The sequence below is a fragment of the Pseudonaja textilis genome, chromosome 1 (assembly GCF_049901715.1).
Source record: "Pseudonaja textilis isolate UNSWEBS1 chromosome 1, rPseTex1.2, whole genome shotgun sequence".
NCBI lineage: Eukaryota > Metazoa > Chordata > Lepidosauria > Squamata > Elapidae > Pseudonaja > Pseudonaja textilis.
Window position 1 is genome coordinate 71739869 of NC_141990.1, and position 24910 is coordinate 71764778.

Genomic DNA, 24910 nt, shown 5'->3' on the forward strand with positions numbered 1-24910 from the left:
TGGCGTAAGAGTCAATTAGATGCTGTCTAAAGCCCCTTTTGATTGTCTTATTGCTTAAAAATATAAAAGTGATATATATCAGCAAATTCCAAAACACAATTAGGCAACAAATATTGGATTTCCATTTATAGCAGTTCCTATATTTACTGCTCTAATGCAGCACATGTAGTCAAAGTATAGCATGATCTATAAAGTGATGACTACATGGTGGGATGATAAATAAGTGTAGGAATTTAGAAGCTGAACTTCAAAGTGCATGAAAATATTCTCCAACCAACAAAAAATAAAATAAATGAGTGCCAGACATATCAATCAAACTAATAGGAACCCTGGTGGCGCAGCAGTTATAATGCAATATTGCAGGCTAACTCTGCTCACAGCCTGGACTTCGATTCTGACCTGGTTGACTCAATCTTCCATCCTTGCAAGATTGATAAAATGAGGAGCCAGATTGTTGGCAACAATATGCTGTTTTTGTAAACTGCTCAGAGAGTGCTGTAAAGTACTATGGAGCGGTATATAAGTCTACATGCTATTGCTAAATAATCTGAACATTTAATTTCAGAGTCCTGATAAAGATGAACACTTGACAAAGGATTTTTTCCGTTACCATGCTTCCAGAGCCAAGAGCAAAAGTTATATCAACTTAAGGGAAGTTTCTGATAGATTTGAGCTACCACCTGGCGACTACATCATTGTTCCAACTACATATGAGCCACAACAGGAGGCTGATTTCTGTCTAAGAGTTTTTTCTGAAAAGAGAATAGTTACAAAGTAAGTATATCGAGGTTCTCACTCACCCAGGATACAAAAGTCCATTAGTGACTGATCGCCATTGAAAAGCTACAGAGATTAACATCTGAAGACTCTGAGAATAATTTGGCCACTCCAACTCCTAAGTGAAGGTGATTTATGCCAGTGTCTACTAAGTTTTACCTGCTTTTAAGATTTTACTGCACTGCTCCGGAATGCAGGAGGATGAGCACATAGTTGCACACATTCTCTGATGTAAAAATATATATAAATTTGTGAAATCGTTGGAGAACAATCTTGTTATCAGGAAATTATCTTGGCATGTGCTGTTAACAATTCTTTTAATGTAAGCCATAACAGCTTCCTGATGTTGAGTGTCACAATAGAAGCTTACAACTGCTTTTCTATTGTAACTAATCCCAATGATCTGATTTCTCTTATGAAATTCCAGTGAAAAATCAGATTTTTAAAAACCGGATTTATTTTTTTATAGGGAGATGGATGGAAATGTCAACATTGATTTGCCAGAGGTATGCCACCAAAATTTAATTAAGGACCAAATCAATCATATCATTAAATAATAATTCTTTTGAGTTCTACAAGGGTGATAGAATACCAATCAAATTAAAGAATGACAGAATCTATCATAAAACACATTAATATATGCTTTTTCTAAAATGGATCTAATCTGAAATAAGGTAATACAAATAGGGAGGATTTTTGTTTGTTTCTGTCTTCATCAATATATTTTGGTTAATTTCAGGTTCCTGAGCCAACACAACCCCAAGAAGAAACAGAAGAAGAAAAGAAATTCCGAGATTTGTTTAAGCAGATTTCAGGACCGGCAAGTCAACTAATTTAAAAAATAAATCTTGTTAGAATTTTGGATGGTTTACTGGCAGAAAGTATGCTTTTCATGTAAAACAGCCAGATTTAATCCTGGGCTAATGAAAAACAAAACAAAACACCTCCTTTAGCTTATTTACCTCAGCAAAATACAGATATACCCGAGCAACTAAGTTCTCTTCAAAATATGTCCTTGCAACTTAGCCTCCATCTCAACAATAACCTGCCATGGAGGCAAATTGAAGCTGATTTAACTTTTCCAGCATAAAAATAGTGTTTCCTCTGCCATTGCAGCAATCTACATTTTTTGCAGATACTCCTGGACATATGGAAGAGGAAACCTCAGATATCAGCAATCTTCTAGGGTCCAGATGACCACAAGACTGTCTCCTCTCCATCTGTTGTAGTCTGTTCTCCCATAGTGGTTTGTTTCATAGCCTCTAGGGAGGCTGGACACATTAAATGTCCTAATCCAGAGCAGATTGTGATTGAGTCTACTTGACCTAAAGGACCAATGGGGAATGCTGCCTGTGACCCAGATATTTCCACCCCAATAGGAAAATAAAGTGAGAATGACAACATCTGCTCATTATGTAGAGACGTGGTCTCTAGCAGGATGGATGCAGCCCAGTGAGATTCTGAATACCCGAACACCGGAAGAGCATGTTTCTATATTGCAAGTTCAGACAAAAAAAAAGAAAGAAAAGAAACCCTGAATGTTGATATCTGATTAATGTAAGAGATGCTTGTTCCCAGTATATTATTGAAACTCTAGATGCATTGCTATTGATATAATTAAGTACAATTGATCATTAAGCAAAGATAATGAAACTGATTTCCTGCAGTGATTTAGTTCTCTCATGGTGTTGTTGATTTTATTGCTTTGGGGGGGTATTTTATATCTTCCAAACAAGAGAATAATTTTTAAATGGCATTTTAAATCCACGAAGGCTGATTTCTTTTATTCAACTGCAGGACATGGAGATCAGTGCAGAGGAACTTGAATATATCCTGAATGCTGTGTTGGAAAAAAGTAAGTGTCAGCATGGCCATAGCACCTCTACCCCAACTGGGGAATGTCCTCATGCCCTGTATGATGATGAATTGGGCAAGTCTGCACACAACCAATTAAGTAAATACTTGGATTTACAGCCCATTCTTTCATAAAAGTAAATCTGGCTGAAATCTGTCAGTTCAGTCTTACATGCCAGGATAAAAACTGATGTAATATTCAAGGAAAGAGTCAAGTAAGGTTCTTCTTGCTCAATATTTGCCATAAATATATAGTCTAGCAGATGGAACATTTCACCAGACTGGGCCCAATTCTCTTGGTTACTTACAGTCTTTCAGTGTCTCTCTACAACCATATAAGGCTTGCCAATTTGTGTGCTTGAATTTTATCTTTCTTTGTAGTTTTTTTTTTAAAAAAACTTTTTAAAAAAGAGAATAGTTTAAGAATCTGGCAGAGTCTCTGTGAGTTCATGATGACACATAGAGAGGGTGATTAGCCTTAATCCATAATTTTTATGACAAACTTGACCATTATGAAAAGAGGCTATGTTTTTGGACCAAATACTCTGACAGCAGAACCAGTCTCTACCATGGCCTAATGGCAATTTATCCATTTTCACCCCAGCAGCACTACATTAAGCAAAAATACAGAACAGATGTGTAAATTTTATTAGTGATTAATTTTATCAACAAAGCAATATAATGGCAGGATCAGGAAAACAAATGTTCCAGTTAGATTGGAAATATTCAAATAATTAGTAGAACTTAATTCTAGCAGGGAGTTGTACAGAAATTAATGTCCAAAAATAGTTAAATAAAGCTGAGATTGTAATGAATATTTGATCATTTTCTGTGTTGTGATCCCACTGTATTGGAAGGACAGAAGCAGTCATATTTCAGTTTTACATCATGACATTTCTCTGGGGAGGAAAAATAAAATATTTACAATTGTGCTGTTGAAATTTGAGATGAAATTGTTGGAGACAAACAATTTGTTTTTATATGCTATTCTGCTGATTTTTTTTCTCCCATCAGACAAGATCAAATTCAAGAAAATAAGCCTCCTGTCATGTAAAAATATCATTTCCTTAATGGCTGTATCCTTTGAAATAAGCGTGAAGAATTATTTGAGTGGGGTGAATGGTGGTGTGAATGTGATGAAAATGCTACAATCACTTCTATGGGACTTTGCCATCTCAAATGTAAACTATATATGTCAGATATTGAAGGAAGGCAAAATGACAACTTAGGACTTTGAGTATTTACTATCAAAATATGGGCATGAATCACAGCTAGTGACAAACCACAGATTACTTGTGAAATTATGGTCAAGGAAGGTTTTCATCCAACAGTTTTCATCCAAAGTATTTTACTCAATTGCATCATGGCCTTTATTCTTTCACTAGTTCCAAAGACAATCTTCCATTTCCTCTCCAAATCATCTTTGAAGGTTTCCAAATTTTCTGGAATAGATTTGGAAGATGATGCAAAGGAGAAGGAATAAATTCCACCAGGACATAGCACCTTTTCTGAACACAGACCTAGCTTCCACCTCCCTAAGCACAGGTTACCAAAGTCAGTAGGTAATATTTTATAGTAAAGTACATATCATACACAGATACATACTTGTCATTCTATTTTGTTTCCTTTCATGGTCAACCATATTCAGTATGCAATATGAAAAAGGAGAAGGAAGTGTGAGCCAAAGAAAATAAAGATAGAACATAAGGGAAAGCAGAGTTTGTTTCACTAGATTCCAAGGTCCTTGAGAAAAATAACAGATTTAAGCAGGGGGTAGAACAAGATGCTGGGCAGATGTTTTGGGGTCAAAGATCGACAAACTGCCAAACTCTTAGATTCTTTGAGCTCCTGAGTCATGGCATCAGAGTCTCAACATCTCCTTCTGCCCAAGTTGGCCCAGTCTAATCATAGCCAATTGCACTCCATCGTGTAGAGCATTTCTTGAATCCAGAGTTGGGAGCAACGCCTTGATTTTAATCTAATCTTTCTTTGTGCTAGAGCACTGGCTTTGGCAAAAAGACCTAGAAAGATGATTCTACAGGTAGAGTCTTTGATACAAAAGAACGGCTTAAGGTTGATCTATGGAAACAGCCTATTAATTCAGCAGGTTGAATTTGTATAAAATAAAACTATTCATGGAATAGGACACTGAGGTTATATATGAGATTCAATCTGCCATTACTGTTTTCCTTAATGGGATCTGCATCAGTCCAGTGGAAATGAAAAACTGGAATTCAATGAATTCAAACTTTTCTGGGACAAACTGAAGAAGTGGATTGTAAGTTGATTCACAGTCAACTGATGCAAAATCTATTGTTTTACTGGGTGTTTTAGAAGGTATTTAGAGCAGAAATCATTAACAACCATTACATCTATAATTTAGTGAGAATGTTCTAAAAGAAAAAAATGGTTCTACAAAATAGTGGGTTTTTTCATACCATTTTGCAGAAACATTGACAGTACTTTTGATTAAATAAAAAAATCTATTTTTGAAATAATAAATACCAGGAATGTTCCTCTGGATGAGGCCAAGTGAAATAACTCTTGTTGTTGACACATTGTTAAAAAAATCTGCTGATTCATGAGCAGAAGAGGAAAAAATACTTGCTTAATGTCTCAATTTATACTGGTGATTTTGATGCCTGTCTCCTCCAATTATCAACAAATGTAATTTGAAATGGCCCATTAGATCCACAGGAACATTAACCCTAAAATCTAAAGGAACATTTGAATGCTTTCTCACAATCTCTAAAATAAGTTACCATGATAAATCGTTATTTTTCTCGTTTAACTCCAGGCATGGTTTTAAGGCAATTGCAATAATTGGGTTTCTGTTACATCCCTGGTGACTGAAAATGTGCTGTCTGCTAATCACCAATTTTTTCCAGATTCAATCATAGCAACAGAATTTCAGGTTAAATATTGTATGCAGTTGGCTTGTTATACCATATTATTCTGATCTAAATTAGTATTCTCAGCTGAATGCATAAGCAGGATGAGAACTAGGTCTATTTCCTTTCCCAAGGGATGTCTGCAGAGTGTTGTGCTTGTAGTTCTATCGCTTCTTTATATGTATTGCATACTATATGTGGTAACAGTTGTCACTGTAAAGTTGTATTTTTTAACCTCCTTGCATAGATTCCATCTCTTCCCCAAGTTCCTTGGTCTTTCTCTGTTCTTTCCCTGAGCTGCACCAGGGAAATTTTCCATTGCTTGACATTACTGATTGTACTCATCCTTTTTGTTAGCAAATATATGTGTGTGCACTTTTAAGTCCACCCAGACTCCTGACAGTCACACAGACAAGTCCAGGCAGTTCTTAGACAACACGTTCTGGAAATGTTTTGCATTAGTCTTCTTCCTACAGCTGAGAGAAAATCCAAACTGGCCCAAATTCTCTTAGCTGACTTTGTGCTTTAGCCGCTACATCAAACTTGCTCTCATTAACAAGCACTTTGGATTCCAAATATATACAAATTATAACTGCTTCTGAACGTTACTCATTTCTTTAAAACTAATGCATTATCCACGGATATAATCAAATAGTGCAGGATGTAAGAATATTGATTAAGAAAATAAAAGAATGTACAAAGAATACATAGTCATTGTGAGCTAGTTCACTGAAGTTCATGTACCGAAAATGGGCACTTAGAGAAAAACAGATAATGATTAGCTATATAAAATTAGAGGCTTAGAGACAGTGTATCTAAATATATTCTTGCTTTTAGAAATCTGATTCCATATATCTGCTTATTATTTCTGAAACTGGATTCATCAATTTATGTGTATTTGAAAATGTAAAACAGTTCTTAAAAAGTTACAAAGGCCATAAACAAGTATTTGCCCATTCTGTAGATAATTGCTATAGTTTACTATTAAGTGTAATGCTGAATAGAAATTCAATACTAGATATTTTTATATAACAGTTTGCATATTCATATATTCTTATAAAAAGCAATTCAGAGCAACTTAGAAGAACTAGCAAAAAATTACTTTTGTAGGCAGAGAGCCATATTAGTCTATTTATTCAAAAAACTGGGGAAAAATATGGTTGTACATTTTTTAGATTAACATGTTTTATTAAAACGTTGAAGTTTTGTTTTTGTTCACAATTTATGACTTCAAAAGAAAGTCTACTTGCCTCAATAATTCATTTAACTTGTTCCAACTATGCTTATTATTTGCTGTCAATGTTTCTCTCTTTGATTCAGAGCCTGTACCTTCACTTTGATGCTGATCAGTCTGGCACAATGTCTTCCCATGAACTTCGTCTTGCTTTAAAAGCAGCAGGTACCGTTTTTTTTGACTGGCTTTTGCAATATTTGACCATTTTGGACAATTTAGGACAGGGGTGTCAAATCAAGGCCCACGGGCTGCATCCAGCCCGCAGAGTGCTTAAATCTGCTTCACAGGGTGCCCTTTGAAACAACAAAGGACAGGCCCACAGTGCCTCTGCCAGTGAAAATGGCCCTCCCAAACTCCATTTTCACTGGCAGAGGGTTGCCAGAGGCCATTGCAACCCAAACAGAGCTCGGGAGTCCATTTTTGCTGGCAGAGCACTTTGGCCATCACAGGCGCCCCTGACAGGAGCAATGTTGAACTGGCCACACCTCCTTGGACACCCCCACCCTACCCTCTCAAAACCAAACACAACTGTGATGTGGCCCTCAATGAAATTAAGTTTGATACCCCTGATTTAGGACAATACTTTGTAAAGGGAAAAGAGGGTTGTGAGGTCCAGTTCAGTCCAGATTTTCAAGATTGCTCTCCCTAAGACAGAATTTGCTTCAAGCCCACTGTCTTTACTAAGTCACAACTAATCACTGTTTGAGACATATAGTAAAAAGCAGAACCCAAATCTGCTGCTGTCATTGCAGGAGAAACAGGTAGAGCTGTTGCCTATATTTTATTTATCATGTGCAATACATTTATATTATAATTAAATGTCCAGATATAATATAATAGAAGAAGTGTAAGGTCACTGCGCCATTTCAGATTGCTTTATGAAAATGAAGAGTTTGGACAAGTATGTGGTAAAATAGGTACTAAAATTCTGCTTGCGTGTGCCATATACAGCATAAGACCCACTCTGGTGCTCAAACTGTGAGAATATTTATTTATTTGATTTTTATCCCACCTTTATTACATTATAAATGCCTCAAGGTGGCAAATATACTGTACATTACATAGTACCTCCTATTTAACAAGTTGCTAATTCAAAATGAAGGAGAAACTACAACAGGAGTGTGCCAATGAATAAATCATATGATATGTAAGTGAACCAAATGGCAACTTCAAATCTCAACAAATAAATGCTCTGTCTTATATACTGGCAAAAAAAAACAAAAAACAGAAAATAAAATACAAGCTGAATAGTCAAGACTTTGTTGATGATCCAAACTCTGTCAAGGACCTTGGAGTATTCATCTCAAATGATCTAAGTGCTAGAGCCCACTGTAACTACATAGCCAAAAAAGGCATTAAGAGTTGTTAACCTAATCCTATGTAGCTTTTTCTCTGGTAATATCGCACTACTAACTAGAGCATACAAAACATTTGCTAGACCAATACTTGAATACAGCTCATCAGTCTGGAACCCATATTACGTATCTGATATTAACACAGTAGAGAAAGTCCAGAAATATTTCACAAGAAGAGTTTTCCACTCCTCTACTCATTGCAGAATACCTTATGCCACCAGACTTGAAATTCTAGACCTAGAAAACCTAGAACTACACCACCTTCGGTCCGATCTAAGCATAGTATATAAAATCATACATTGCAATGTCCTACCTGTCAATGAATACTTCAGCTACAACCATAACAATACAAGAGCACACAATAATACAAACTCATGGTTAACCACACCAAACTTGATTGTAGGAAATACGACTTCAGCAACAGAGTGGTCAATGTCTGGAATACTCTACCTGACTCTGTGGTTTCTTCCCCAAACCCCAAAAACTTTAAACTTAGACTATCTACTATTGACCTCACCCCTTTCCTAAGAGGTCTATAGGGGGCGTGCATAAGCGCACCAACGTGTCTACCGTCCTTGTCCTGTTGTTTCTTTTATTTTTCTTGTATATATCCATGTATTCATAACTATGTTTATACTTATACCTATTATCTTGTAAGCAATTGACAAATAAAATAAAATAAAATAAAATAAAAAATAAATATCTAAGTATCCAAATAAAAGGCTAGTGCAGTTGGCTGCCATACATTAATTAAGTCTGAAATCGTTTAATAAAGTTGGTGCATTTTCAAACATAGAAACTTATGTGTACTGATATTAAATTATGAGAGTTGCTTTAGAAGAAAGGTATTAACTTTAGCCATCTGCTGAGGTCCCTAAAGACAATTTAACTGGAGTATAATAGGTATGACATAAGAGCAAATATTTTTTATTCTTTACTTCTTCCCATCTTCTTTTCTGTCCTAAATCTCCTCTCCTTCAGCTTCATTGGCAAACCCCAATGTAGTCACAGATGGAGTTGTCCAATGAAGCTGTCCAACTGACAAGTGGATTTCAATGGAATTAGTAGGGCAATTTCCCCACCAGGCTGCAGTCATCCTGTCCATCATTCTTTAGAAGAGATGCAAAGGTAGAAGACGAAGTTAATTACTACTAGATTATAACACGCATGCATATGTTGATGCAATAAAGCATTCTGCATTTTCCATTTTAATAACCATTCCTACAGCTTGGAAAATATCTCTCAGAACTTATTACAGCCAACCAATAGAATCTACATCAATTCCAATGGGGTGCATCCATCTTGAAGGCTATTTCTGCCATAATTATGGCTATAAAACCCACAATCTGTTTTGGTTTAATTTTTGACATCTTGAGGAGGAAAAATCAATCTGTAGTGGCCTGATTAAATTTGAAGGGACAAGATGGGGGCTTTTCCACATCCCTTGACTATGTATTTCACAAATGCACCCACCCCTGTAAATGATACAAAGAAAAATAAAGATTACATAGTTGAATGCAGCTCCAATTTGAAAAGTCATCCAGCATTCTAATTATGTGATGGATATTAGAAGAGAAGGAGTACCTTCAGTTCAACTTTCCCTTTCAGACTATGGCTTTAAGAAGTCCAGAATAAGGTCAATTATTTTGGACATATTTCTGATCCAGCAATGAACAGGTCATACAACAGGGGAGAATGATGAAAGTATAGAGGAGCTCCTTTCTTTGTCTCTCTCATCTCAAAATAATATATTTGTGTATATGTATAATTCTCCTCAGGATCATACTCTGTGCCAGTTTCTCAACCTTGGTGACTTTCAATTGTGTGGACTTCAATTCCCAGAATTCCTGCTGGCCAGAGAAAACTGGGAGCTGAGTCCACACAACTGAAAACTGCCAAGGATGAGAAACATGGCTCCATGTATTAAGTGAGATTAAAAGATGTGTGTTCCTTGCTAGGAATTGGACTGTATCACTCACTTATCAGACCCAAAGTATCTTTTAAAGATAAAAACTGTTTTTCTCAGATTGCCAAACTTTGCATGGATTATGACAATATCATTTAGAAGAATGTTTTCAAATTACTGGGTTGAAAGTCAGCCAACAAACAATTTTTTAAAACCCCCTCATATTTATCTTTCTTTAAGGATTTCAGCTCAATAACTATCTGCTGCAGCTGATTGTACTAAGGTATTCAGATGATCAGCAACAGATCGAATTTGATGACTTCTTAAATTGCCTAATTCGCTTAGAAAATGCAAGCAGTGAGTATCTCTTCATAGTGCCATTTGTTTCCTTATTGAATGCATTTTTATCAGCAGTAATATGTGAGGCACCATGAATGATCCTTCTAATAGCTTTGATGGTCTACATATAAGCAATACAAGTTAGAAACCATATACTCATTGTGCATGTCATGGACTTTATATCCACATGAGATCATTTCATGAAAGACAGAAATCTATAGAACTATCTATAGAATGTATACAAAATAGAAATCTGATGAATAGAAATCTGGTGATATGACCGGTCATTACTAAATTCTGAAGAGTCCCAGTGATAAATGTTTGAAAATTCTGGCACTAATCAAGGTAACGCAAAGCCATGTTAGATTGTTTCAAAAATCTTCATTTTTTTTGTCACTAAACAATAAAGAAAATTTATCCTGGCATAAAGAAATGTCTGAAATAATCTTTACTTTTGCAGACATGATCAAAGTTCCCCACTGGAACTTCTGGAATCTTACCCATAAACATGAACATTTGCTTTAAGTTTGATATTTTTATGGAAAAAGAGGTTTTGAATATTTCAGTGGCTGAAAATAACACTAAAATTCTTCTTGCAGGAGTATTCAAGGCATTATGTGTGGAAAACAGAGATTTCATTAACCTCCATATCAATGAGGTAACAAAAGCAAAACATTGTCAGTAGAGATTGTTTGAGGAGAGGATTTTTCTTTTGTCTTTTCTACTTTCCTCATTTCCCTTTTTACTGAATTATGGGGACATAATGGAGCTAACTAAAGAGGTGACTTCCTTTCAGAAGGTTCCTTAAGATTGTTCTTTGTGTTATGTTATCGTGCATTCGTTCAGTTCTTGAGGTCACTTAAAAGTAGGATCACATAAAATGCAAGATGGCCTCTGAGGCTGAACTCCACAATGTAGCCATGAAGTGGTATTGTCTACATAACTATATTGTGGACAGTTTAAGCACGCTGATTTCCAACTTTTTTTTCCTTTCTCATTCTGCCTCAATTATCAGCCCACCAGTCATTCTCAGTAAATGGGAAAATTTGAAGAGGAAGGTGCAAGTGCTCTATAGTCTATTTTTTTGTTTCTTAAATCTGGAGGTAAATTGTCTGCTTCACTCCCCCAACACCCACTGACATGTCCAAAGGCCCTTTATTTCCACCTGTTTTGTGCAGTCTTTTGAAAACTGGATATGTGTCTTAATCTGTGTCCAGTGTCACTTAAAAAAAAACTCACTTAAGAAATTTCTCCCTTAGCAACATAAATTTTGGACTCAGTTGTGGTCAAAAAGGTTGAGGACTACCTATATTATTATAATTGTTATAATAAATGATTTAATCTATTAATAGCTGTATTAATAGCCTCAGGTCTGTACTAGGATTGGAAATCTGATTTTCAAATATCTATTTGGTCGTGATGTTTTGGGGCTAACCTTAGGCATGTTGCAGGATCCAACCTGGCTTGGTCATTAGGACCAGAGGTTTCGTCTTCCAAGCTTTCAGATTCATGCTGTAGCCCATCCTCAGGGAACCTCTCTGTGTGCTCTGGGCTGTTTTGTGTGTGGCATTTATATGGCCAGAATATAATATTAGGACAGAGCACTAATTTATTTCTCTATTCAACTACAGAATACTTTGCATAACAATAGTGCTTCTCATGGAAAGACATTCACAGATGCCACCCATTTGAAATATGAACAGGCAGAAAGTTTCTAGTTCCTGATAAACTGGAAGATATCAAATATAACATTTGGGATTTTTTTCTTTCTCTCTCTCTTCTCATTAGTTTATCAATTTGACTATGAACATCTGAAGGCCTCGAACATGGAGTTCAGCGCATCTCCCAACAAGCTTCTGAGTTGAACTGAGTTCATACTTTTCTCCAAATCACTGAAAATTACAAATAATGTTTATACTGACAACATTTTCTTATACTCAGAAGAGTATAAGAATATGTGGTTTTAGAACTCAAATGCAAATAAGTATTTTCTAGATTTAAAGTCCGATTATTTCAGCCAGCACAGGATAATGGAAAGATAATAGGATGTGAAGACCTAAACATCTGGAAGGCAGTAAGCTATGGAGGTTGCATTAACATCTAGTTGTATACAAATATATTGCACAATACATGTGAATACATGCTGTAATAAATTACTGTTTAGATGACATAAATGAATAGACCAAAGCAATTATTGTCTTTTGATTTAACATAATTATGTTGGTTCCCAATAAAGATTTTGTTTCTATTTATTTGTCTCCAGCTAGTCTTTAAAATAATCTAAATTGGGGCCAATTTCTCATATGATGGCATTGCCAGAGAATTCCACAGTTTATGGCAGAGTGTACTCCAAAGATGTGCATCTTTTCATTGGTTTTTCATCTTGTTTCATTTAACTTTTGTAGGTGACCTCTGAGTTATGAGAGAGGTCCTTAATTCCAGAAATATTAAATGTTGCATTTTGTACATCTAGAGATCTTCAGCTGGTCTGCTGTTACTCATCATTTCAGCCCCAGTGGCTTTGCTGTTCTTTTTGCTAAACAGATCAAGAATCTCCATCTGGTGCTGCTAAATGTTTTGTGTTTCTTTATAGAGATCATAAACCAACCTTGTTTGACTCCACATCTATGTAGCAAGAGCATTAAAAGTTCAGTGCAATCATTCAGGTTTCCCTGGATTCCATCCAGATGAAGAATGCAAGTCCAATTGTACATTCAATTGTACATTAAAGATGTGGAGCGAGGAACATCTTATCTCAATACTCAGGTTCCAGACCTTTCTCCTTTCTAGAGTTCTGTTGTAATTATCATAGCTTAGCAATAAAAGGGAGTTATCTAACTCTGTAATACAGGTAGTCCTTGATTTACAACAGTTCATTTAGTGACCATTCAAAGTTAGTGAAAAAAGGGACTCTTTTTATAAGTTTTTCACACCTACAGTGCATTCAGAAAGTATTCAGACCCTCTTCACTTTTATCAATTTTGTTATGCTGCAGCCTGATTCTATAGTTGTTGAAATCCATTTTCTCTCTCTCATTAATCTATATACATTATGATAAAGTGAAAACAGAATTTTAGAAATGTCTGTAAATTTATTAAAAAGAAAAAACTGAAATATCACATTGGCATAAGTATTCGAACTCTGCAATAACATGTGAAATTTAGCTCTGGTGCCTCCCATTTCTCTTGATCGTTGCTGACATGTTTCTACAGCTTGACTGGAGTCCGTCCACCTGTGGTAAATTAAATGGATTGGACATGATTTGGAAAGCTACGCAACTCCCAAAGAAAGCGTCACAACTGACATTGCATACTGTAGCAGAACAAAAGGTATGAGGTCAAAGAAACTGCCTGCAGAGCTCAGAGAAGGATTATTGCAAGGCACAGATCTGAGGAAAGCTACTGTTCCATACTAGCAGGCTTGTAGGCCTGCATTCCTATTTGTCCGGAAAAGCCGGACCAATAAGCATTCTGATTGGTTCTTATTCGGCTGCCGCGATTGGGTAAAACCAAGCGCGGCAAGCTCAAATGCATGTCATAGGCTGCCTAGCCGCAGCCAGCTCTATAAAAGGAGCTGCCTCGGCTGGGAGTCTTGTCTCAGTATCTGGTTTCCTAATAAAGAGCTGTTGTCACTATTTCGAGTCTCATCTCTCCTTGGGACCCATCGCCCAGACTTAACAGCTACAATAAAATTTCTGCTGCACCGAAGGTTCCTAAGAGCACAGTGGCCTCCATAATTCTCAAATGGAAGAAGTTTGGCACAACCAGGACTCTTCCAACAAGCTCATCACCTGGTCAAATGGAACCATTGGGAGAGAAGGGCCTTAGTAAGAGAATTGACCAACAACCTGATGGTCACTCTGACTGAGCTCCAATGATCCTGTGTGGAGATAGGACAGAGTTCCAGAAGGGCAACCATCACTGTAGCCCTCTACCAATCTGGCTAGACAGAAACTTCTCAGTGCAAAACACATGAAAGCCCACTTGGCGTTTGCAAAAAAACACCTGAAGGACTCTCAGACTACAAGGACAAAACTCTTAAGTGGGCTTTCATGCGTTTTGCACTGAGGAGACGCTTCCATCTAGCCACTGTGCCATAAAGCCCAGATCGGTCAAGGGCTGCAATGAAATCCTTCCATTCCCACCTTCAGAACTGAAGAAACTTCTTAGATGAAAAGTGAAACATCTTCAAAGAAAAAACAAAGAATGTCTAGTTGCTTTTTGAAAATGAACCTTTGGGACAACTGTTGTGATTAGCCAGCAGCCTGTGCAGACGGCAGTGGAACCCGGACAGTGGAGAAGAATGGGGACCAGACCGGGAGTCTGGAGAGGACTCAGATGAGGGTCCTGCGTCCAATGCAGAGATGGGGCCAGGATAATCTGGGAGTGGTGTGCTGACTCCAGAGCCTCCGGAGTATAGAGCAGCGAGGCCAAGGAAAAAGGGGAGCCTGTTCCCAGTGCGCATGTGTGCAGAGCTGCTAGAAGGCAAGAGCAGCTTGAGACAAAAGGAGTGACTCAGGAGTAAGGCTTGGAGGTAATTTCCCCTCCCATAAGGTATAAAGGACATGCAAAGGTAGAGAAACCTTTGCAGGAAGCAAAGTCGTTCACTCTCTTTGGATTCAACCTTGAAGCCCTGTGTGGACCTTGTACTTTGGTTGGTTTTTTATAGTTCATTTGGCACTTTAGTTGCTGGCAGCAATTCAAAGGAGAGAAAGGTGGGTGTTTATCTTGAGGGACTGCCAAAAAGGTGTTAAGAGTTGTTAACCTAATCTTACATAGCTTTTTCTCTGGTAATATTGCACTACTAACTAGAGCATACAAAACATTTGCTAGACCAATACTCAAATTCAGCTTGTCAGTCTGGAACCCACATTACGTATCTGATATTAACACAGTAGAGAAAGTCCAGAAATATTTCACAAGAAGAGTTCTCCACTCCTCTACTTGTTGCAGAATACCTTATGCCACCAGGCTCGAAATTCTAGACCTAGAAAACCTAGAACTACACCACCTTCGGTCCAATCTAAGTATCGTATATAAAATCATACATTGCAATGTCCTATCTATCAATGAATACTTCAGCTTCAACCATAACAGCACAAGAGCAAACAATAGACACAAACTCAAGGTTAATCGCACCAAACTTGATTGCAGGAAATACGACTTCAGCAACAGTGGTCAATGTCTGGAATACTCTACCAGACTCTGTGGTTTCTTCCCCAAACCCCAAAAACTTTAACCTTAGACTGTCTACTATTGACCTCACCCCTTTCCTAAGAGGTCTGTAAGGGGCGTGCATAAGTGCACCAATGTGCCTACCGTCCCTGTTCTATTGTTTCTTTTATTTTTTATTTTTCTTATATGCATCCATGTATTCATAACTATGTTTTTACTTATACCTATTATCTTGTAAGCAATTGACAAAAATAAATAAAATAAATAAATCATATGACTCCATGTTTTTTTTTACATCATCAAAGAAAATCAGATGATTGTCCTTTTAAAAACATTTTAGGGATGTCCAGTAAATTCAAAATTGAATCTTTTGATGAATCAATTTAAATCTTAAATCTGTGGAAATCAATTTGAGATATTTTAAGACCTGCAATTGTCAATGTACCATTGTTAGCTATTTCAAATTCTTTAGCCCATCAATTGTAAGTTTTATTAATACAATTTAGCAAGCATTCTTTAGTTTTTGATGCAAATGCAATCTGGGTTTATCAACGTTGGAGATTAACTCCATCAGAGATGAAAGTGTCTCGGGTTTCTTTGAAACAGCCAAAGCATCTGGTCCAGCTTCAGCTAGATGTGGGTGAAATGATTACATTGACATGGTTGTGCATTAGAGAGGCAACATTCTGTTTGAATTTGAGAAAAGTCCTCCAAATAATCAGGTATTATCAAAAACTTGATAGATTTGAATCAATACGAGCCAATAACACTTAATAAGGAATAAAAGGCAAATGCTTTACAATGGCTTAGTTTGTGAATTTAGGACACTATTACTTAATACAACAAGCATTAGATCTTCAAAATCTCAGTGGAGGTCTTTCCTAACACCAGTCTGATTGGCTGCCCCCACATACCAAGGATCAAATACAGAACTTTCTGCTATATTAGGCAGCCTCTGCTGTCTCAGTAAGCCATGGAAATTCCCATTCTAATTCTGGGCACAAAAAAATGTAATAAGGTTACTCTCTAAGCTGGAAATTCTGTTTTTACTGTTGAGAGCCTAAACAGTTGCCAAGAAATTTAAGCTGACAGATAAAATCAACTTTGTCTTCTCATAATGTAAGCAAAAGTTTGTCTGGGTTTTCTCCACTTGAATTTAATTAGTTTGATCATTACCAGTAATGTTATTTTCGTGATTGGTAATGTACTGAATTCATAGATGGATGCTTCTAAAGAAACTCAGAACAAAAGGAGCCCAGTCTATTTACAGGCACTAGAGGAGAACTCTACATACTTTGATGTGAGGTTTGCTGACTACATATATGGATCCGTATTCTTATTAACTCAAAGGCTGACCCCGTCTGTTGAAAAGAACAAACGGTTGTCATTAAACAGAACCTTAATTCCAGAACCCATCTTTTAAGAAAGTTTAGTTGTGTGCTAACTTCAATGTTTGTTGTGACTCTCAATTCATCTTCTTGGCAACAGTTTTTTGTTAAGCTTTTAAGCTTCTTCCTAGTTAATGTCAGGGTTCCAAATAACAGCCCAAACAGAATCAAAACTCCAAGGCAAGAGGCTTCCTTAAAGTATAGATTTATTAGGCATGTTATATTGGCATAGCTGGTGAAAACCCAACTCTGAAGTCTCCTGGGTTTTTCCCACCCTTTTCAAAGTTCAAAGTACTTCCCCCCATTACACACACGCCCCAATCAGGTCACATTTCCCCTCCCGTGTGACTCCCTTCCAAGCCCCTTCATTCTGATGAGAATATCCTTGGTTCCCTGAAGAAAGAATGCTATTTTGGCTACATATTCCCTCAACTATCCCTACTCCCCGTTCCCTTTCCCACAGCTCTATCCAGCCTTGAATCTGCCAACCCTGAAGATGCTTAAAGATGGCTCCAGGGCTGATAGTTAAGTCATTAATCTTTGTAGAGACTACCTTTTCCCCTACCTTGTTTTCCTCACAATTCTGGTTTACCTTTAATCTCCCTCTGGACTTTTGTCCATGCATTAAAATAACCAGAAATCAATATGGATTGTAGAAGAATGTAAATGCTTGCTATGTGAAGGTTGGCAATATATTTTCATTTTAAAATTGGCTGTTGCTTGGTAGAAAAAGGGGCAACACATAAACAGCATCCTACTGGCTCCGAGCTTTCTACTCTTGGCCCATCTAATTCAACTGACTCTTCTCATAGTGGCCAACTAACTGCACAAAGAAGCCCAACGGTTTCCCAACATATGGCCTTCAGAGGCAATATCACAGTTGCTGTGGTTAATAGCCATTGTTCTCCATGACTTCCATGAATCACTCCAACTCTGAAGAGATAGGTCACAAGGGCCCACCTAAACATGATCATGAGCGGATATGATCCATGGATGGATAGATTATAAATATTGTGTATATCTATGGAAAAGAGACAAGCAAACCATAGCTCTTCAAACTATTGATTTTATGCGTTGCCAGTATTTATGGGTCCATGAGATTTTTCTTGGAAAATACATGAATGACATATAGTTAAATAAAACACCTCTGTGTGCTCACTTTGGCAGCACATATATTAAAATTGGAATGATACAAATAAAACGCCACTGCTTGTTTTTCTTTTCTTCTACCTGCACTACAAAATGAAGGGTTATCAAGGATGTGCGAAATATTTCATGCCCATGTAATTCTCTGCTTGGAACCACTGTTTTACAGCCTATGTATGGACTGAAACATACACAATATGAACCAAAACAGGTATAGCTGTTGTTGTTCAAAGTCATGATGATGCCATGTGTTATGCTGTTATTGCACAAATGAAGTAAGTTTGCATTATTTGGTTTTATGATGTGCTTGTGATTACTCATACACAAATGCCTTGAAACTGTCCAGTTTCTGCCTTCTTCCCTTGTATTTTTTTGCTATTGGATACTCATGCTCAAATTATTAGATCCCAATAAACGTGCAGCTTCTTTCACATATGCCAGGTCTTCCCTCTTTTAAAATATTTTTTCTTGAATCTTTCCATTCCATTTGTTTCATTCCCCAAATTTCAGTAATATCTGCTATTATAACATTTTTCCCTTCCTGTTTTGTTTTCCATATTCTGTACATTGTATGCACACTAGAACCCTTGAGTTGTGCAGCTTGATTTGTTCCTGGATTTACATGTTAATTATTGGGAGCTTCTCCTTGCTGTTCTCCCCTCCCAATCCCATTTTCGGTACTTGACCCTGTTTTGTTTTCTGGATTCTTCCCCCTCCTCCCTCCAGGATTTTATTTAACACCTCAGTATTGAGTTCACCAAGCGCCTTCCAAACATATTTGTCTTTTGTTTTTTTATTTATTCAAGGCAACATACATACCTCATGCCAACACATCCTATTTTCCTTGCAACAATAGCCCTATACAGTGAGTTAGGCTGAGCAAGGCCTGATCCAAAGTCACCCAGCAAGTTTTAATGCCAAAGGAAGGAGTAGAATTCAGTCTTTTGGTTTCTAGCCCAGCACTTTGGCCACTGTACCAAATTGACTCTCTATTCTTCCCAAGACTTGTAGGGTACAGTCCATTTTCTGCTGGGAATTCCATCTCCTAGAAACATGTCCAGGAATCCAAGCCATATCCATGGATCCTGTACAGGTAGCCAATTGTTCACTTACTCAGGATCATATCCTTCAGGAAAGAAACCAGTACTTGCAATGTAATCCAATTTCTTCACTTTCCTGTCCAGCATTTAATAGTCTCTTTCAGTATTGACTTGGATCAGAAAAGGTAGTTGTGGCTTTAATCTGCTGAAGCTTCCATATAATTCTTTTGAGCAAGATTGGTGCAGACAAGCTTACCTGTAATTGTGCCACCTGCAATAACATTCTCATGGTACTGAAAATACAGAGTCAGGCACATTTTGGGATGTATGCCATAAGCTCAATCAAAGCCAAGTGATTTTCTCTTCAGGCAGGCTCGTGTTCTTCCATACAAGCTAGGATCTCTAGGTAGACATTACACTGAAAGTAAATTATGTATTTTAATTATTGAGATCCCAGAGGTATACTAAACATTTTGAAATGTGAAGTTATATTTGGTTATATCATTACTTGGGTATTTGGATGTGTTTATGTGTGTGTGTATCTGTATGTGTGTGATATCATAAAGCATAATAGTGGCATGAACACAGTTCTAATTGTGACTTTCATGTAGAAGCAGCACAAGGGTCTATGAAAAGGGGAACATATGCTGAGGTTTTGCCACTGAAAAAGTACATGTCTTCTACATGCTATATTTCATATCTAATAATCAGATCATTTTCTACAAAAAAAATTTGTAAGACAGTATTTCAAATTAACGTTAACTCAATCTTACCCACCATTAACAATACAAAAAAAATTTCTATAGTTACTGGTGTCCACTGGGGAAAGGGCAAAGGAGCACTAGTTATGATACAAACCCCATTTAAAAATAAATAAAAAGAAAACATATATCACAACATGGCTAGCATGTTCCCAAAGGGCTTGTGATAGGACACTACTTTCATTGGTTTGATGAATATGAGAAGCTCCTGTAGAAATTGTGTTCCACAGAGTTGGTAATATTTCACTTACAAACTAATTCTCAACTCAAAAGTGCTAATGCACCCAAAGATTTACAAGAGACTTTGAGAGGCTCACATGGTGTTTGTTAATCACATCACAAATAGAACGTGACTATATATAAGGAGAGAGAGAGAGATAAAAACAAGAGAAAAACCATCAGTGATCCATGTCAGGTGATTTTAATTAAGAATCAGATATGAATTGTAGCCATATACAATTGTGAATAAAACCTCAATAAAAACATCTATGAAAGGGAGAAACATCAGGTTTATACTGAAGAGAAAGGCAATATACAGTGTTCTGTTCCAATGAATAAAATCCATGAAGAGGTCCTTTGCAAAAATTTCATTAAGATAAAACAGGATGGGAGATAGATACACGAGTAGGATTAAGCCCTATTTCATGGCCTAATAGCAGAAAACTAACAATGTTGCTTTAATCACCTCAGGACATTAACCCCCATCCGCTGACATATAAACGGAAAGCTCTAGACCAGGGCTGTCAAACTTGTGGTCTGCAGGCCAGATGCATCATGCACTGGCCGCGCCCACTCCTGGTTTAGCAAAGGGGGGAAATCCCGATACGTCACATGACGATGCCATGATGGCACAAGTTTGACACCCGTGCTCTAGTCAAACCACTTATTTAATTCTTGAATTGGTTAACCTGAACAACAGACCCTGAGCGAGAAAAGCACTTCATACTGTTGAGCTCCGACTGACATCATTGGAAAAGGCTTTTTATAATCCCAAAATACACTGCAGAAATATCTTCAGCTTGAAGGATTTTATGCCAATTCCTTTTTAAAGACTTGTTTCTTTTTAAAGTATCAAACAAGTTTTCTTTTCTTAAATAAAAACTGAGTTGTTTTTTTTTAAGTACAGTATGTTTAAATACATTGAAACAGGGCAACAAATACGATGCCGTCAAGTGTCAGGCACTTATTTTCATTAATGAAAATCCTCTCTCTTTTGGTCAATAGCAAAAGTTAAGCCATTCCAAAAATGTCAGTTATCTACATCTGCTACCCCAATTCAATGGACTCTTATATGACACTAATAATCGTGCTGCCATGTAAGTGTGCACTAGGAAACCCAAACCAACATCTCCACAGTAGAAAATGTGGTGTTAGTTACTAAGAACAACCAATTAATCCAAATATCTTAAGATAAAGTTAAGCATCTGAAGATAAAGACAGCCTTCTGCGGTTTCCCATTCCCATCTTCAACACAAATATCCCTTTGTGTGATGGCACATAAAACACCCCTGAAAAAGAGCATCTTCCTTAGTCTTCTCTACAATTAATTCCATTTTATTATTTTCTAGAGTTATATAATGCTTTCTTTCGGATTCCAAAATGGTGCTCCAGTTTCTGAGGGACAGCTGCACATCAGTGCTATATATTCTGGCCTCCATACACTGAAAAGTGTGAATTTTGGAACTGAATTCAAAGACTACCCAGTCTTTTTTTTCCATTATACCTTTCAGGGCAAGATTCAGAACAAACCTCTTAACTTTTGTCATAAACATTCTTAATGAGTATATATAAGGAATAAGCAGAAGGAACAGGAAGTAATCTGAAATAAAACAGAACACACGATTTGCACAGAAGTGACTTTTCAGTTCACACCACTCACAGGTATGGACAATGGACAACCTTTAAGGTGGAACCACTTATCTGGTGGTTAGTATGGAAGAAGGCTGCAATTAGCTAGCCTGACAACAGACACAGTGCCCAAACAGGCTTTGTAAGAATTCCACATAGCATCAGAGGTACATGTGTACAGTGTATATCTGTTGTTGGGTCATCTCCCAGGAAATCCAATTCTCAAGGTCAAAAGCAGAAATACAATAACCTTTGGTATTTGGTTGAAGAAATTACGATTTGTGCAGAAAGGGGAATTAAGGCTTGAAGGTGAAGGGGAGAGAAATACTGTTTAAAGTTACAGAAATGCAATGTCAATTGCACTAAGCTATTTCTGGATGTTGCAGATGCTGGACTAGGCTGGTCTCTATGTGTGCAGCCAAAGAAGGTGGTATGCTGGGCCACTCCAAGGTGCAGGTGATCCTTAAAGTATTCTTCCGTGTAAAATAGTTTTGTGTAATATTAAAACAACAGAAAATCTAATACTACAGGATGTTTGGGATACATTCAGGTCCTATTCCCACTATGGGAAGCAGTACCAGGAAGCAGACATCTCATGAAATATTTTTAATGCAATGTTTTGTTTTTAAAGAAAGCATCACAATGCTTTAAACATGTTGAAGAAATGTAATACCAGGGATGAGGGTAAGGGAAACGAGTTAAATTTCAAAATGTGGTTCATTGCTGCTATGCCAAAAGGAATCAAACAAATTAGTTATTTTTCATGTTATTTCTTCTGAAGATCCCTTTACCAGATGGTTTTTAATCAGTAAAAGGCAGCTCCATCCATGTATTTGATTATTTCTCTAAGCTAGTCTCTTTCTTCTTCTTCTATGTTTTATAATAAAACATATTAAATACATTTCATTCAATGTTTTATTTTTAACAAATGATCCTAAATATTTTGTGTACTAATTAGGCCTCATTTCACGGAAAGAGAACAAACAAAAACATACACACCTTCCCAGCGTGCACCTCATTAGCTAAAGCTGGTTGATGTTTTCCCCTGCAACCAAGTCAAGTGACATAAGCCATTGTAAAAATAAACATGTAAATGTCTGCAGATTTATATCCTGCATAATATATTTGAAAGAGATGTGCTGAATTTTGGTGTGTGGACTCTGTGCTTCCATCTTCCCTCTATTAGGAAAAGACCACATGGCATTCACAACAATTTTTGGACCATCAATTTCAGAACCTCAAATATACCGGCCAAGGCTCTGACAGATGATATTAAAATCTATTTGTGCTTGATATAAAGTTATCTTCTTGTATCAAATGTATTTAATAGTACAGATGGTAGCCTATTAGTTGTTGGCATTCATGTGTAAAATAAATATGGGTATTCTACCAGAAGGCTTCATTGTCTCTGTAATTAGATTGCACACTTTGTCCTTAGCATACATACAAATATTAGGCAATGTATCCCTGGTTCATCACCAAATATGATGTGCAGAATGGCAATTAATAAAAGACCAAAAAACCCACCCCTCCTTCTAACACTGGATCATTTCAAAATACAAATACTCATCGGGTTTCTACAAAAAAGTATTAGTACAAAGGGCAACATTAAAAAAGAACTGGGAAAAAAGTTTAAAAAACACACAGAAAAACCAGTAACAGAAACCAAAAGACAAAATGGAAAGAGAGAGAGATGCTCTTTTTCCTTCTCCAAAAACCAACTGAAGGATTGTTTTTGTCTACCAATTGTCCAGAAAATCAAATCCCGTCTTCAGGATAACATTATTTGTATTACTCTGCAGAAAGAAAGAAAGAAAATTTAGAAAAGAAAGCAAGTAGTTACAACCCACAAAGGTGTAAAATCAAGAGTTACAATATTGTAACAACGGTTTGGGTCTAGACCTGGACTTCCTGCAGACGTTACATTAGGAAGGCATTTGATTCCACAAAGAGGTTCCACCCGAGATGAGTTTTCATTGGTTGTCTCTCCGCTCTGAATATCTTATGGATTCCCAAACATTTCCTCTAGAAGGCTGACCAGAATGAGGGAAGCAAGGCTATGAAAGAATTGCCTCTCTCCTACTACCAGCTAGAAAGGAATTTCATATATCCTGTTTGGCAGAAAGAGCTATCAAACATTTCACAGGTTTGATGCACAGTGGGCCACAGCCATGTATGGCTGTGCTCAAATATTCTGCTGTTTTAGATATTCAGATTATGATTGGCTCTTCACTGAACTTTCTCTTGGAAGGCCCCAGTTACCAGAAATGTTACCCAAACAATATTTAAAATTAATGGGAGATGTGTAGGAATATTTGCATGATCAGAGAGGCTGGGTTATCCAAAATCAAGTACCAATTTTATTTGCTCAAAAATGAATGCCACACATTATTCCACCTTACCCTTCAAGCAACTAATCTCTTAAGGAACTATTTCCATAAAATGAGGTGGGGGGGGGGGAATTGCTCATATCTTTGTCCCTTCAACCATTAAACAGATTTTATATGTTATATACTATGGTATAATGTAGGCCAGAAATAGCAAAGTTCTAAGGTATAGTAATTATAAGGTATAGTAATTTCTAAGGTATTACACAGTAATTTACACACTAATCCATCATACAAGCTCAATTAATTGTCACCTGTTCATGCACATCTAAATTTAATAACAGCTTTGCAAGATCATGCCAAGGCCTATTTTAGGCCAGCATTTTGTTTCTCATAGTAATCAAGAAAAAGGTAGAGACATAGATTTCTAGATTTATTTTATTTATTCAAAGAATGTATTATAGCTGCCCAACTCTGAGCACATTTAAAATACATGCCCTTCCTAAACTTCTGTTCCCTAAAAGCAGCTAACTGTCTCTGCAAGACTTGTCCATGATTTCATCCAACCCTTTCAAAGCCACTAGCTATGGCTAGATCTTTAAGTCATGAAAGTTATGGTGTGAAAAAGTATTTCCTTTTTACAGTTCTAATTTTTTTTCTACTTCATTGGATGATCCAAGATTCAAGTGTTTGAAACTCTGTCTACTTTCTCCTTGCTTTTATATTTTACTTATTTTTATAATTTTTAATGATTGTATACACCTCAATCGCGTCTACTGCCCTTCACCTTTTCTCCAAGATCCCATCGTTTTCTCATAGGTATAGATATTCAAGTCCCCTTTCTATGTTGCCTGGCCTCTTCTGCACCTT

General features: G+C 36.9%; 2 protein-coding genes across 3 annotated transcripts in view; one reads left to right on the forward strand and one right to left on the reverse strand.

The window, feature by feature from the left end:
• CAPN9 (calpain 9) overlaps positions 1-12608 on the forward strand; it is a 38435-nt gene extending 25827 nt beyond the window's left edge. For both annotated transcript variants that reach the window (XM_087937775.1, XM_087937765.1), the window contains exons 12-21: positions 566-774; positions 1247-1283; positions 1517-1597; positions 2575-2632; positions 3646-3707; positions 4841-4909; positions 6843-6921; positions 10258-10374; positions 10956-11014; positions 12145-12608. In XM_087937775.1, coding sequence (XP_087793901.1) covers positions 566-774; positions 1247-1283; positions 1517-1597; positions 2575-2632; positions 3646-3707; positions 4841-4909; positions 6843-6921; positions 10258-10374; positions 10956-11014; positions 12145-12171 — 798 coding nt within the window. In that variant the 3' untranslated portion in view covers positions 12172-12608. The remainder of the gene's footprint in view (positions 1-565; positions 775-1246; positions 1284-1516; positions 1598-2574; positions 2633-3645; positions 3708-4840; positions 4910-6842; positions 6922-10257; positions 10375-10955; positions 11015-12144) is intronic.
• A 7662-nt stretch (positions 12609-20270) lies between these two features.
• The window catches only part of C1H1orf198 (chromosome 1 C1orf198 homolog), a 29184-nt gene continuing 24544 nt past the window's right edge, over positions 20271-24910 (reverse strand). Inside the window, exon 4 of the mRNA XM_026705168.2 lies at positions 20271-23509. Coding sequence (XP_026560953.1) covers positions 23453-23509 — 57 coding nt within the window. The 3' untranslated portion in view covers positions 20271-23452. The remainder of the gene's footprint in view (positions 23510-24910) is intronic.